Here is a 13,298-nt window from a genome sequence, read left to right on the forward strand (position 1 = left end):
ATTAAACCTACCAAACATCCCATCTGTACATCAGACCTGGAAGAACTTCTTTCAAGACGACTATACCGCTCCACCTCCATGGAAACCTACAGACCTTGTTTATAGCTGTTAACATGAAAATAAGGGAAAGGGAACGGGTTGTGGAAGCGGAAGATCCAAGTTCCAACTTTCGATCTACCACTTCCCGAGTCCTTTTTTCTCATCGGTAAGATACGTAACTATCCATTCTCATGGTGCTGTTATGAGGCTTAAGTAAAGAAGACGTAAATGAAACGTCGCCCTCCATCCCTCCACGTTATGCAACTTGGTGTTATTCACGGCGTTAGGATTACCGAACTTCTCTGGATCGTAAACGCCAGGTCAGGGAACCTGAGTCACAATCTTTCTATCCACTCGCGGCTCCTAAGACACTCGTTATGCACACAAGTAAGCGCTCGGTAAACGCGCGTGGCTCGCGATCGCTGCGAACCTGGGGCGGCAGCCTGGGCCATCGGTTCCGGAGGTGTGCGAGGTGGGGGGCGGGGCAAGCCGCTAACCAAGGTGGGGCCCCGAACTGCACTTCGGCTGCGGAGACCTCCGGTTTCCTCTTGAGTCAAACCAGGTTAACACACCCTCTCAACAGTCAGCTCTTCTCTCCACCAGACTCACACCCCTCTTCGGGCTCCGATCCTGAGAAGCCTTCCATTTTACGCGTCCTCGACAAATACTTCTCCCAACCTACACCCCCTCTCCTCTGCCCCACCCCCAGCCAACTGTCACTCGGATCCCACCGTCCACCCCCATCTCGAAAGGCCCTGCCGGGCAGTGGGCAGCGGGCAGTCCCCCAAGCCCGGCCCCAGGGGCCCGCCCAGGCCGGTACTCACGCCCGCGGCGGCCGCGGTGACGGCGGACTGCTCAGCGGCGCCGGCCGAGCGGAGCCGCCTCCGGCCGATCTGCTCCAAACTGAGGAATTCGCTGGACAGGTCCAGAGAGTCCGTGGCCGAAGCGGCGGGGTGGCCCTGCAGCTCTAGGCTGCTGCGAAGGACCACCATCTTCTCTCCCTTCTCGCCCTGCCGTCCGCGGCGGGAGACGCAGCAGAGTTTGGGAAACAGCCGCTCAGGCGCTTCCGCGCTCCGAATTCTGGCGCCACTCGCGCCGCGCCGCCGGCCGCAGCGCGCGCGCCCGGAATCCCTCCGCCGCCAGTCCCTCCCACGCCGCCACCCTACCACGGCGGGCTCGAAACTTTCCTCTCCGTAGCGCGGAGGGCTTTGGGCCGAATTTGAGCAGAACCCACACCGACGGTATCAGGGACCCGAGGCGACAGTGACAGGAGACTGCTTACTCCTTTTTCTTAGATAATTCCGGCTCGCTGAGCTCGGCGGAGGGACACTACGGGTAGCGGCACGACGTCCTGTTTGGAATTTTGGCGCGTGGACGCCGGCGGGGGTGGGGGCGGGAAGGGAGGCTCCCGGCCTTTCTGATTGGCTGGCGGGGCCTGGTGGCCCCTCCCCGCCCCTCCCGACACCAGCCCTCAGCTTCCCGCCACGCGGGATTCAAATAGAAAATACGGAGTCCTTGACTGGGGCGGGAGAATGCACTTGACTTTTGATAGGTTTTGACTTTGCTTCTTAAGGACTCTTACTGATAACCCAAACGAGTTTAAGAGAGAGACAGTTAGAAGCGAGGGGGTAGAGTATTATAGTTAAAGGCATGTTCTATAACCCAGCGCCACCCTTTTCCGCGATCTTGAGCAAAAGATTCGCCCTGCCTGCTCTTAAATCTCCTAATCTGTAAATTAACTCTAATTAAACCCCCAAGGTTCTAAGATTTTATTATGCCTTACATATAAATGTTTACTACTATTCCAGAAGAAAATAACTTCTCTGAAAATAAAGCAGTTACACCACTACTTTGATAGCAGCATGCCGAATGATCAGAATGTGAGCGGAGTCCTAGCGAAACAGAAACAAAAGCTATTTATTGATTTGGATGTCTGCGTTTCCTTAACTCGACATGTATTAAAAATTTATTGAGCATCTATTACGTGCCAGGCAGTATTCTAAGCACTCGGAATGCAGCTGTGAACAAAAAGCAAAAATGCCCTCGTGGAACTTAAATTCTGATGAAAGAAGGAAGACTAAATACATGATATGTTTGTTACAAGGTAGTAAGTGTTACAGAGAAATGTGAAGTAGGGAAGGTGAAGGGAAGCGTAAGATTTTAAATAACGACTAGAGAGGGCTTTCCTGGTGGCTCAGAGGTTAAAGCGTCTGCCTGCAATGCAGGAGACCTGGGTTCGATCCCTGGATCGGGAAGATCCCCTGAAGAACGAAATGGCAACCCACTCGAGTATTCTTGCCTGGAGAATCCCATGGACAGAGGAGCCTGGTGGGCTACAGTCCACGGGGTCGCAAAGAGTGGGACGGGGCTACAGTCCACGGGGTCGCAAAGAGTGGGACACGACTGAGTGACTTCACTTTCACTTTCAGAGAGGGTTTCATGAAGTTTAAGCAGAGATCTAAAGGAAGTTGTGTATATCTGGGAGGAGAGAGATGCAAGCAGAAGGGAGCGGGGGGACAGCTGGTCAGTGAGATTAAAGAGGAAAATGCTGCTAGAAGCAGATCCTGCAAGGCCTCAAAGGTTTTTTGCTTTTTATTACAAGTGAGATGAAAAGACATCACAGGGTTTGAACAGAGGAGTGACCTATTCGGACCTAGAATCCCTTTCGCTGCTGCCTTGAGAATACAATACTGGGGACAAACTTATGTTTAAAAAAATTGTTAATATGAAACTGAGTTTTAACTGGGTGTCCTGTTTTTTTTTTTTTTGCTAAATCTGCCAATTATAGTTAGGAGGGCACCAGGATTATCCAGGCAACAGATGAAGTGACACAGACCAGAATGAGAGCCTCGGAGGTAATGAGACATGGTCAAATACTAGGCATGTTTGGAAGAAAGAGCCAACTGAATTTGCTCATTAATTGGATTTAGGCATGAGGGAAAGAGAGGAGTAGAAGATTACCCCGTATTTGGTTGCTTGTTTGCTTGAACTAATGGCAAGATGAAGCTGTACTTAGAGAAAGCTATGGCTAAAGCAAGTTTGGAGGGAATATCTGAAATTTCTTTCCATTCACACCTAAGATACGGAAATGATTAAATATTCAGCACTTAAAATTTGACCTTTTAAGAGTTTTTAGAAATGTATGCACTGTGATATATACCACAGCATAATTTATAATGTCAAAAAGCAGTGAACAACTTGAATGTCCCTCAGAGGATCCTTAGGAAGACTGCTGTACAGTCAGTAAGAATTACAATGCAGGACTTCCCTGGTGGTCCAATGGCTGAGACTGTCCTTTGTTAGGGAACTAGATCCCACATGCCACAGCTAAAGATCCTGTATGCCATAACTAAGACTTGGTACAGCCAAATAAATAAACATTTGTTAAAATTATGATGCACCTGTGTTAATTACATGGAAAGTTGTGCATAATGCATTGTAACTTGTTAAGAAAGTACAAAGACATATCATACAATTCCATCTTTGTTTTAAAAAATGGATATGTGTATATGCATATATTTGCATTGGAAAAAAAACTACAACAAAATATTAATGGTTAGTTTCTGAATGGCAATATTATGGTGGTTGTGTAGTTTCTTTTACTTTTATCAAATTTTCTGATTTTTTTTGCACTAAATATGTATTACTTTTACAACAGGAAAAAAAAAAGCTTTCAGATGATTGTTTACCCAATATAAATGAAAGCAAAAAAGAACAATATTTAAATCAGCCTAGTCTGTTCCCTTTTCTTTATGCATTACCGTACCTTGATTGTTGTTGTTAAGAGTTGCTAAGTCGCGTCTGACTCTTGCAACCCCATGGACTGTAGTCTGCCAGGCTCCTTAGTCCAAGGGATTTCCCAAGCAAGAATACTGGAGTAGGGTGCCATTTCCTTCTTTGGGGATCTTTCTGGACCAGGGATCTAACCTGTGTCTCCTGCATTGGCAGACAGGTTCTTTACCACTGAGTCACCAGGGATGCCCTTATACCTCGGTAAGCATTTATAAAAAGAACTTCCACCTCAAAAACATACACATTTATGATTTCGTCTGATACTACCAAATTGACCTCCACAGAAGTTATAGTTGTCATTTTAGGTTTTAATTTTGTTTTAAATAACCAATGAAATAAAAATTTCAGAACACCAAGAGACAGAGGCAGCCAAATGGTTTACTCTGTTCAACATTAAGAAATATCACACTTGCTTCAGCCTTTAGTTGATGTAGTGGGTGATCTGTGTACCCCAAGAGGATACATCCATGTCCTAAACTCTGGGATCTGAAAACATGACCTAATTTGAAATAAAGCTTTTGCAGATGTAATTAGGATCTTGAAATGAGATCATCCTGGATATATGGTGGACCCTAAATCCAAGTCTGGTGTCCTAATAGAAAGGAAAGGAAGGTTTGACACACAGACTCATAGAGAAGAAGGTGATGTGAAGATGGAGACAGAAATTGGAGTAATGCCTCTGTAAGCCAAGGAACACCAAGGACTGCCAGCAACCACCAGAAGCTCAGAGAGAAGTACGGAGCATTCTCTAAGAGCCTGAGGACAGAACCAGTGGTGCTGACACCTTGATTTCAGGCTTCTGGGCTCCTGAACTGTGAGAGAATAAATGTCTCCGTGTGTGTGTGTGTTTTTAAGCTGTGTGATTTGTGGTAATTTGTTACAGCAGCCTTAGGAAACAGAATTGGTCTGGAATTGGTTTTTGTTGTTGCTATCTAGTGGCTATCTAGTCCAACTCTTGTGACCCCATAGACTGTAGCCTGTCAGACTCGTGTCCATGGAATTTTCCCAGGCAAGAACGCTGGAGTGGGTTGCCACTTCCTACTCCAGGGGATCTTCCCCACCCAAGGATAGAACCGCATCTCTTGCGTTGCAGGTGGATTCCCTGGAACTGGTGTTTAGTAAATCATATTTCTTTCTTTTGCCAAAGTCTTAGCTATGATTGATAGGAATGTCTTTAGGGAAAGAGGGGAGCAGCAGAAACTCAGGTTCTTTCCTCTCCTCCCCTGCCCCGACTTCCTAAACAGGGTCAGTGTTCTTAGCTCACATGAGACAGAAAAGAGAGCTGAAGTCAGAGCTAATCATAATTCCATTATCTCATTTGAAATGAGGTCATAGGTGGGACCCTTTCTGTTCTTTAGTAACAGAAAGTAAACATCAGTTTGAAGAGGGATTTCTCTCAATGTTATAAATCTGACCTTACTTAAATTTGATAGCTAATTTCAGTGATTTCCCACAAAAGAGGAGAAAATCGTTAATCACGTGGAGGTGGGGGTGAGTCGCAGTTGACATTGTCCATTTTTCAGCTACTCCAAATTTAAACATTTCTCCTACATGAGAGATTTTCTCTTTGGGTGGGTTTGGGCAAGGCAGGGCCCACCACCTTCGATGGGGATCCCACAGGGATGGATACTTCATTTCCCTGTTGACTTGGCCTCCAGGGCTCAGGCATGTTACCTCATCTCAGTTACTAAGCCGCTCCTACCTGAGACATTCATCACATCTTGAAGAAGTGACCCAAAGATGCAGGGACAGAGATTCTTCATCACCACCATTCTTGGATCCTTGGAGCATTTTATCAGTTTGACCTGGCTGTGCTTCTCCAAGCCCACCCCACTCTCCTCCCCATTCTTCTAGTAAATTTGATTTCCTGTTTAAGTCAGCCAGAGATGGTTTCTGGGGACTTTCCTGGTAGTCCAGTGGTTAAGACCTCGTGCTTCCAATGCCAGGGGTACAGGTTCAATCCCTGGTCGGGGGACTAAAATCTCACATGCCTTGTGGCGTGGCCAAAATTGTTTTTTAAAAAAGAACTCTGGTATAGAGGCTTCAGGTCAGAAAAGGGACTTTCACCAGTGGTTTCCTGTAAGGGGCACAGCATGAGACAGACACCACTATCAGATGTGGAGGAGGGAGGGCCAGGAGAGAGGATGTGGAAGTGAGCCAGAAAGACACGTCATGATTCTAGGATGTGGTTTTCAGACATTCTGTCTTTACCAGCCTCCCCTGAACATACTTGTTTCTAAATTTGCCCATGAACGGTGTGGTACACAGCCCTGAGGCATGAGCATGGGTCCTGGTACTATTGCCTCTTTCCCACCCCATTCTAAGTAAGATTGGTAATAATAATAGTATGGCATTCCAACCCAGCTCCCCACCCTCAATGATGAGGTGCTACACCCCCACCCAGAGCTCACATAGCACATGGCTGCCTTAGCATTTATTGCTTTATGTTAAAATTATCCCACCTGGGAAAGTTGTAATCAGATAAATGCAAAATAAATGACAATAGGAATGCCATTTTTTGCCTATATTTTTATTTTTTTAATAAACATAAACATACTCAATGTGATGTTGAGGTAGAGGCTTGTTTCTTTTTTTTTTTTTTAGAGGCTTGTTTCTTAAAAGTAATATAGACACGTATATTAAGGGACCTGGAAAATATTTAAAGCTGTTAGTCCAGGAATTCTACTTCTAGGACTCCTTCCAAACATAAATAATCAGAGGCGAGGACGAAGAAAGTGCAAAGATGTTGATTGCAGCTTTATTTGTAAGAGTAAGATCTGAAAAAAAATAAATATACAACAGTAGGGGGAAAGTTGGGGCTGCACAGGTGGCTCAGTGATAAAGAATCTGCCTGCCGATGCAGAAATGCGGGTTCAGTTCCTGGGTCGGGAAAATCCCCTGAAGAAGGAAATGGCAACCCACTCCAGTATTCTTGCCTGGAGAATCCAACAGAGGTGCCTGGTGGGTCACAGTCCATGGGGTCAGAGTCAGACATGACTGAGCGACTCAACAAGGGGAAGAGCTAAGTAAACAATAGTCTGTCCATGTAGCTTTTTATATTGATGTTCATAACTTTGATTTTTTAGAAAAGTATTAAAAAGTTTATTAGAAAGTATCCCATGTGAAAAATTCATGCAGTACAGAAATGTGAAAAATAAATGTACAAGTCACTCTGTGTGATTGCCATGAGGAAAAAGAAGTTTTCTCTTTCTGCTAGGGTTGCCAAGCTTGGAAAATATGAATAGGGGGCTGATTGGAGAAGGAAATGGCAATCCACTCCAGTGTTCTTGCCTGGAGAATCGCAGGGACAGAGGAGCCTGGTAGGAGGCCATCTGTGGGGTTGCACAGAGTCAGACACCACTGAAGCGACTTAGCAGCAGCAGAAGCAGAGGTCACCTCATGATGAAGCCAAGCACTGAGCAGAGATGGGGAGCAAGAAGGCCTGGGGGAAGTGAGTGCCACTTCTGGTCCCTTGACAGCCTGGTTTCTGCAGCTCATCTTTCAACTGTGAGAGCCACTTTGGTGTCCTTCCTGTTCAACAGACTAATAAACAGCCTCCCTGCCTTGACTTTTAACTGATTGAGTCATGACTAATACAATGAGGACAGCTGCTGTGCTGGAATCAAATTATATTCTGTTTGTGCTATAATCCTCTTCTAATGATCAATTAATTCTTCCAACAACATGAAATGAGGTCCATTTGGCATGAAGTGGGTTTGGCAGATCAGTAGAGTCCTCTAAATAATAACCTTTTTTTTTTCCATGGTCACAAATCATCCTGGGAATAGACATCAAGTTCATCAGGGTGTAGTGTCTGGAATACATATATATATTTTTTCCTTTTATGAAACTGAAGACAGCAACTATTCATATTTAGTCTTATGTCATCTTTTCCAACATACTTTCTCAAAGATCCATAAGAAAGGCTTTGGGGTCATAAACTAAAGCACTTTAAGTATGCTGGAATGTAACTCATCTGAGTCTAAAGATTTTTTGACCCCTTTAAGTAAGCAACTTGGTGATTTCTACCACTGCACCTATCTTAGCTTTATTATTTTTAATTTTTTTTCAGACTTTTTATTTTGTATTGTGGTAGAGCTGATTAACAGTTATCTTGGCTTTAATTTCCTCTTACAGCTATTTTCTTTATTCTTTACAGCTTGAGGATTCTTTTTTTTTTTTTGATAGAGAAAATGCTAGCAAAATAGACACTGGGTATTTCTGTTTATTTTTCAGTTGTCTGATCACATCATATCATTTGGTCTCAAGCAATGGGATTCTCTTTCTTTTTCTTCTAGCTCTTAATACTGAGCATTAAAATACCTCCTCCCCTAACAAAAAATAAAAGCCCCTTTTGTTCTTAAACCTGACTGTATTCCTGAATCTCCCCTTTCAAGTCTGTGGCCCTCTTTTGTATTTTCCTTTTTTATGAGTTCCTCCTCCAAACCCCTACCCTTTAACATCCTGATTTTATTGGGTATTGCCTTGTCTGAGTGCATCTTTCTTTTCTTCCACATCCACATCACTAGGGTTTGCAGGTCAGAATCTGGTCTATGTACTTCCTAACTCCTCTGAAACCATACTCTTTTTAATAGACTTTACCATGAAATTGTGTGTGTTTTAAAAATACAATCTATTTTTTTTCCAATTTAAAGATTAATTCCTGTTTTTAAGAAAAGGTTTAGTAGCTTAAAGAAAGCACATTATAGCAGAGACTTCTGACACTCTCAGTATCCATCCTTCCTTTTGCTTGAGATACTGTTATTACCTGTGCTGCCCAGAATCAACCCTACATTTCCTAATCTCCCTTGCATGTGTATGTGACCTTGTGATTATCTTTTAGACAGTGGAATGTGAGCAGAAGTGATATGTACCATTTTGTGGATTTTTGTTCTTAAACCTTCTGTTACTCCTTTTTCCTGATTTTGCTGGCCAGAATGCAATTGCAACAGAGTTGGTGGTGAGCATTCTCCAACTAGGCTCAGCTGTAAAGAATCTGCCTGCAATGCAGGAGACAAAGGTGATGTGGGTTTGATCCTTGGGTTAGGAAGATCCCCTGGAGGTGGGCATGGCAACCCACTCCAGTATTCTTGCCTGGAGAACCCCCTGAACAGAGGAACCAAGGGGGCTACAATCCATAGGGTCGCCAAGAGTCAGGCACGACTGAAGCAATTTTTTTCAACTATGTGCAAGCAGGGCAACATTCTAGATATGGCTTTCCATCCAGATCTCAGGCGCCTGGGTACAGACACTGTGGAGACAGTCTATCAGCTCTGGAATGTAAACATCCAGGGTGTAATATAAGAAATCCATTTGTATCTCCCCTAAACCACATTTTTGGGTTTGTGACAGTAACCTCACTCGTATCTTAGCAAAACAGTCGTTAATTCAATAGGGATTTATCCCATTCACAGTGCTTACACTTTGTTCACAAAGAAGTATAATAATGATAATCATAGTTGCAAAACCTGGTAGTTGTTTACTACATGGGGGATTTCTCTGTTGTGCCAGGCACTATACTTTTTGCACAGATTAGTGTACTTAATGCTCATGACAGCTTTGTTAGGTAGACACCTACTTGTATTACTCTCATTTTACAAAAAAAATTGACACACAGGAAGACTGGTGAATTGTCCAAGGTCGTACAGGACAGTTAGCCGAGAAAGGATTTGAGTTGGTCTGTCTGACTCTGGAGCTATTATTTTGTAAGGTCTCAAGATAAGACCATGCCACGGTGCTGCTCATGGCAGAGGCTGAGACAGGTCAAGTTACTTCACATGATAATAGTATTAAAGACATATGACTAAAATGTTGTGGCAAAACAGAAAAAAAAAAAAAGCTGTGCAGAATTGGAAGGCAGCAATGAACTTTCTTTGGGAAAAGCTGAAAATAAGGAAAGTGAGAGAGCACATGATAGATAGGCTTCAGCAATATGGGAACCGTGAACTTCCAGATGTTCAAGCTGGTTTTAGAAAAGGCAGAGGAACCAGAGATCAAATTGCCAACATCCGCTGGATCATCAAAAAAGCAAGAGAGTTCCAGAAAAGCATCTATTTCTGCTTTATTGACTATGCCAAAGTCTTTGACTGTGTGGACCACAATAAACTGTGGAAAATTCTTCAAGAGATGGGAATACCAGACCACCTGACCTGCCTCCTGAGAAACCTGTATGCAGGTCAGGAAGCAACAGTTAGAACTGGACATGGAACAACAGACTGGTTCCAAATAAGAAAAGGAGTACGTCAAGGCTGTATATTGTCACCCTGCTTATTTAACTTATATGCAGAGCACATCATGAGAAAAACTGGGCTGGAAGAAGCACAAGCTGGAATCAAGATTGCCGGGAGAAATATCAATAACTTCAGATATGCAGATGACACCACCCTTATGGCAGAAAGTGAAGAGGAACTAAAAAGTCTCTTGATGAAAGTGAAAGGGGAGAGTGAAAAAGTTGGCTTAAAGTTCAACATTCAGAAAACGAAGATCATGGCATCTGGTCCCATCACTTGATGGGAAATAGATGGGGAAACAGTGGAAACAGTGTCAGACTTTATTTTTTTGGGCTCCAAAATCACTGCAGATTGTGATTGTATCCATGAAATTAAAAGATGCTTACTCCTTGGAAGGAAAGTTATGACCAACCTAGATAGCATATTCAAAAGCAGAGACATTACTTTGCCAACAAAGGTCCATCTAGTCAAGGCTATGGTTTTTCCTGTGGTCAGGTATGGATTTGAGATTTGGACTGTGAAGAAAGTTGAGCGTCGAAGAATTGATGCTTTTGAACTCTGGTGTTGGAGAAGACTCTTGAGAGTCCCTTGGACTGCAAGGAGATCCAGCCAGTCCATCCTGAAGGAGATCAGTCCTGGGTGTTCATTGGAAGGATTGATGCTAAAGCTGAAACTCCAGTACTTTGGCCACCTGATGCGAAGGGTTGACTCATTGGAAAAGACCCTGATGCTGGGAAAGATTGAGGGCAGGAGAAGAAGGGGATGACAGAGGATGAGATGGTTGGATGGCATCACCGACTCAGTGGACATGGGTTTGGGTAGACTCTAGGAGTTGGTGATGGACAAGGAGGCCTGGAGTGCTGCGGTTCATGGGTCACAAAGAGTTGGACACAGCTGAGCAACTGAACTGAACTGAACTGAACTGAACATGTATCTTCTGCAAAGGTTTATCTGAGTAATAAGACACTCAGTGATGGAAATTAGGATATACTGGAGATAATGGAGTGAAACTATACCACAAATGACTGCTACCATTTATCATTATGTGTTGGGCTTCCCTGGTGGCTCAGACAGTAAAGAATCAGCCTGCAACACGGGAGACCTGGGTTCGATCCCTGGGTTGGGAAGATCCCTGGAGGAGGGCATGGCAACCCACTCCAGTATTCTTGCCTGGAGAATCCCCATGGACGGGAAAAGCCTGGTGGGCTGCACTTCATGGGATTGCAAAAAGTGGGACACGACTGAGTGACTAAGCACATCATTATGTGTCAGTACATGTTCATTCTACTTTATATACATAAATTCAATCAATCCTCATAACAACCCTCTGAGGTAGGTGTTATTGTCATTAACTTCATTTTAGATGAAGACACTGAGCCACGGAGAGGTGAAGTAACTTTGCCCAAGGTCATACAACTAGTAAGTAATGGAACCTACTAGTTTGGCTTCAGAATCCTGCAGCAGTCTAGGTCCAATCAGAAGAAACCACATGGTAGGTTAAAGAGGGGATGTGACTGTCAAGAATTAACTAAGATAAAAGTGAAATGTGAGATAAAAGGAAAACTATGGTATCGGGCTGAGGGAGCATCCTCAAAGACAAATTTGAGAGGGGTCTGGATCACGTTGGAGAAAGGATGGTTGGCTACCAGATAGCAGAGACATTTGCTCATTTAGCAGGTTGGAAGCAGTCCAGGGTAGCTGGGCAAACAACAGAGAAGAGGATGGAGGAAGATGATCACTAACCAGCCTTGAGGGGAGCCATGGGAATCTGGGAACCAGCAGGGACAGAAGACCTTTAAGACGTTGGGGGATTGGAGAGATGGAAGCAGAAGGACTGCTCAATGTGTCACCCTGCCCCCCTGAAAGGCTGGCTAGGTGGTTGCCTGCAGCCCTCGCAGGGCTCTAGTTTCTGTGTCAAGAGGGCTGCATAAAGGTTATTGCAAGGCTAGAGCTGTAAGGTCACAGAAGGACCAATTTTGGGGCTGTGGCTGTTGTAGACCCTATAGGATGTTTTTGAGACCACACTCCTGACCCTGGTTGGTTCCCAGAAACCACAGGAAGCTTCTTCTTTCAGTGCACTTAATAGAGAAGGTTTAACACCGCTCATTTTAAAGGATAAATGCTTTAAGGAATTCCATTATTTATTATAGAGTCTATGCTGAAGTATGTATTTGGACCTGAGAGGTAATACATCGATAACTGACACGACTTACATTAAAAGTCTTGAGGACTTTTGGGCTTTAGAACTCATGAGACTGGGAGAATCAGACTGTGTCTATATATATATATATATGTATATGGTCTATAATCCAATCTAACAATTTCGGTTTTCAGAATGGAAAATACCCGATCAGCTGTATGTGTCCCTTGCAAATATAAACATTCAGAAGGATACAAATCTAAAGTGAAAGTCCTCCATGCCATTCATTCACCAGTGATAAACACTTAACAATCTGGTGTCTTTCCTTCCCGACTGCTGGCAAATAAATATATAATTAATACTAAAAGGGCTTTCAAAACTGTTCTTACTTACTGTATGAAAGAATCAATATACCTTTTTGAGTCAGTATATTTGGAATGAACCTCCCTCCATCATTCCATCATCCTCTTCACTCCCCGCGTCCCATCGCCCCTCTCAAAAATAAACCTTTTTCACACAAAAGATCCTCTTATTTCACTTGCACACGTGGAGTCTTCCCAATCTCATCGGCCGCAGCTGGCAAGGGGTTAGAAGGTGTCAGACTCCTCCGAGACTCAAGAAGCACCGTTTACCAACTCCAAGCCCTCCCTTGACTCCCCTCTCAAGCGGCCAGCCGGTGACCTCTTTTTTTTCCCACGCTGATCGAAACCACGCTGTTCCCAAGCCTCCAGCACTCTTGGCACACTGCTACTCTAGGACCACGTGCCGCGTGGCCCCGCCCCTGGCCCCCGACCCCACCCACCTGGAGGGGTTTCGCAAACCGGGAACCACAAGATCCTCCACGTCCCTGGCTCCGCCCACTATGGACTCACGCCGCTCACCCACCCAGGATCCGCCCCTGTCTCTCAGACTCCACCCTCAACGGCACTGCTACCGAGAGCCTCGAGCTCCGCCCACCTTTTTCCGCGCCGGGACTTTTCATCGCTCGCCCCGCCCACGCTCCGTCCACCAGAACCTGCCCAGCCAATCCAGGGCCGCCCGAGTCAAGCCACTGACAACTCTCTTCATTCCCAGCTCCACACTCCAGGAACCTGCCA

At 44.7% G+C, this 13,298-nt stretch overlaps 1 protein-coding gene across 3 annotated transcripts in view; it reads right to left on the reverse strand.

The window, feature by feature from the left end:
- Positions 1-13,255, reverse strand: part of ATAD2 (ATPase family, AAA domain containing 2) — a 77,907-nt gene extending 64,652 nt beyond the window's left edge. For 2 of the 3 annotated variants that reach the window (XM_018058537.1, XM_018058536.1), the window contains exon 1: positions 864-1,274. In XM_018058537.1, coding sequence (XP_017914026.1) covers positions 864-1,031 — 168 coding nt within the window. In that variant the 5' untranslated portion in view covers positions 1,032-1,274. Of the gene's footprint in view, positions 1-863; positions 1,275-13,158 lie in introns of those variants that run through there. The other variant, XM_018058538.1, reaches the window with a different exon arrangement.

Source organism: Capra hircus, chromosome 14, assembly GCF_001704415.2.
Source record: "Capra hircus breed San Clemente chromosome 14, ASM170441v1, whole genome shotgun sequence".
In the NCBI taxonomy this organism is placed as follows: Eukaryota; Metazoa; Chordata; class Mammalia; order Artiodactyla; family Bovidae; genus Capra; species Capra hircus.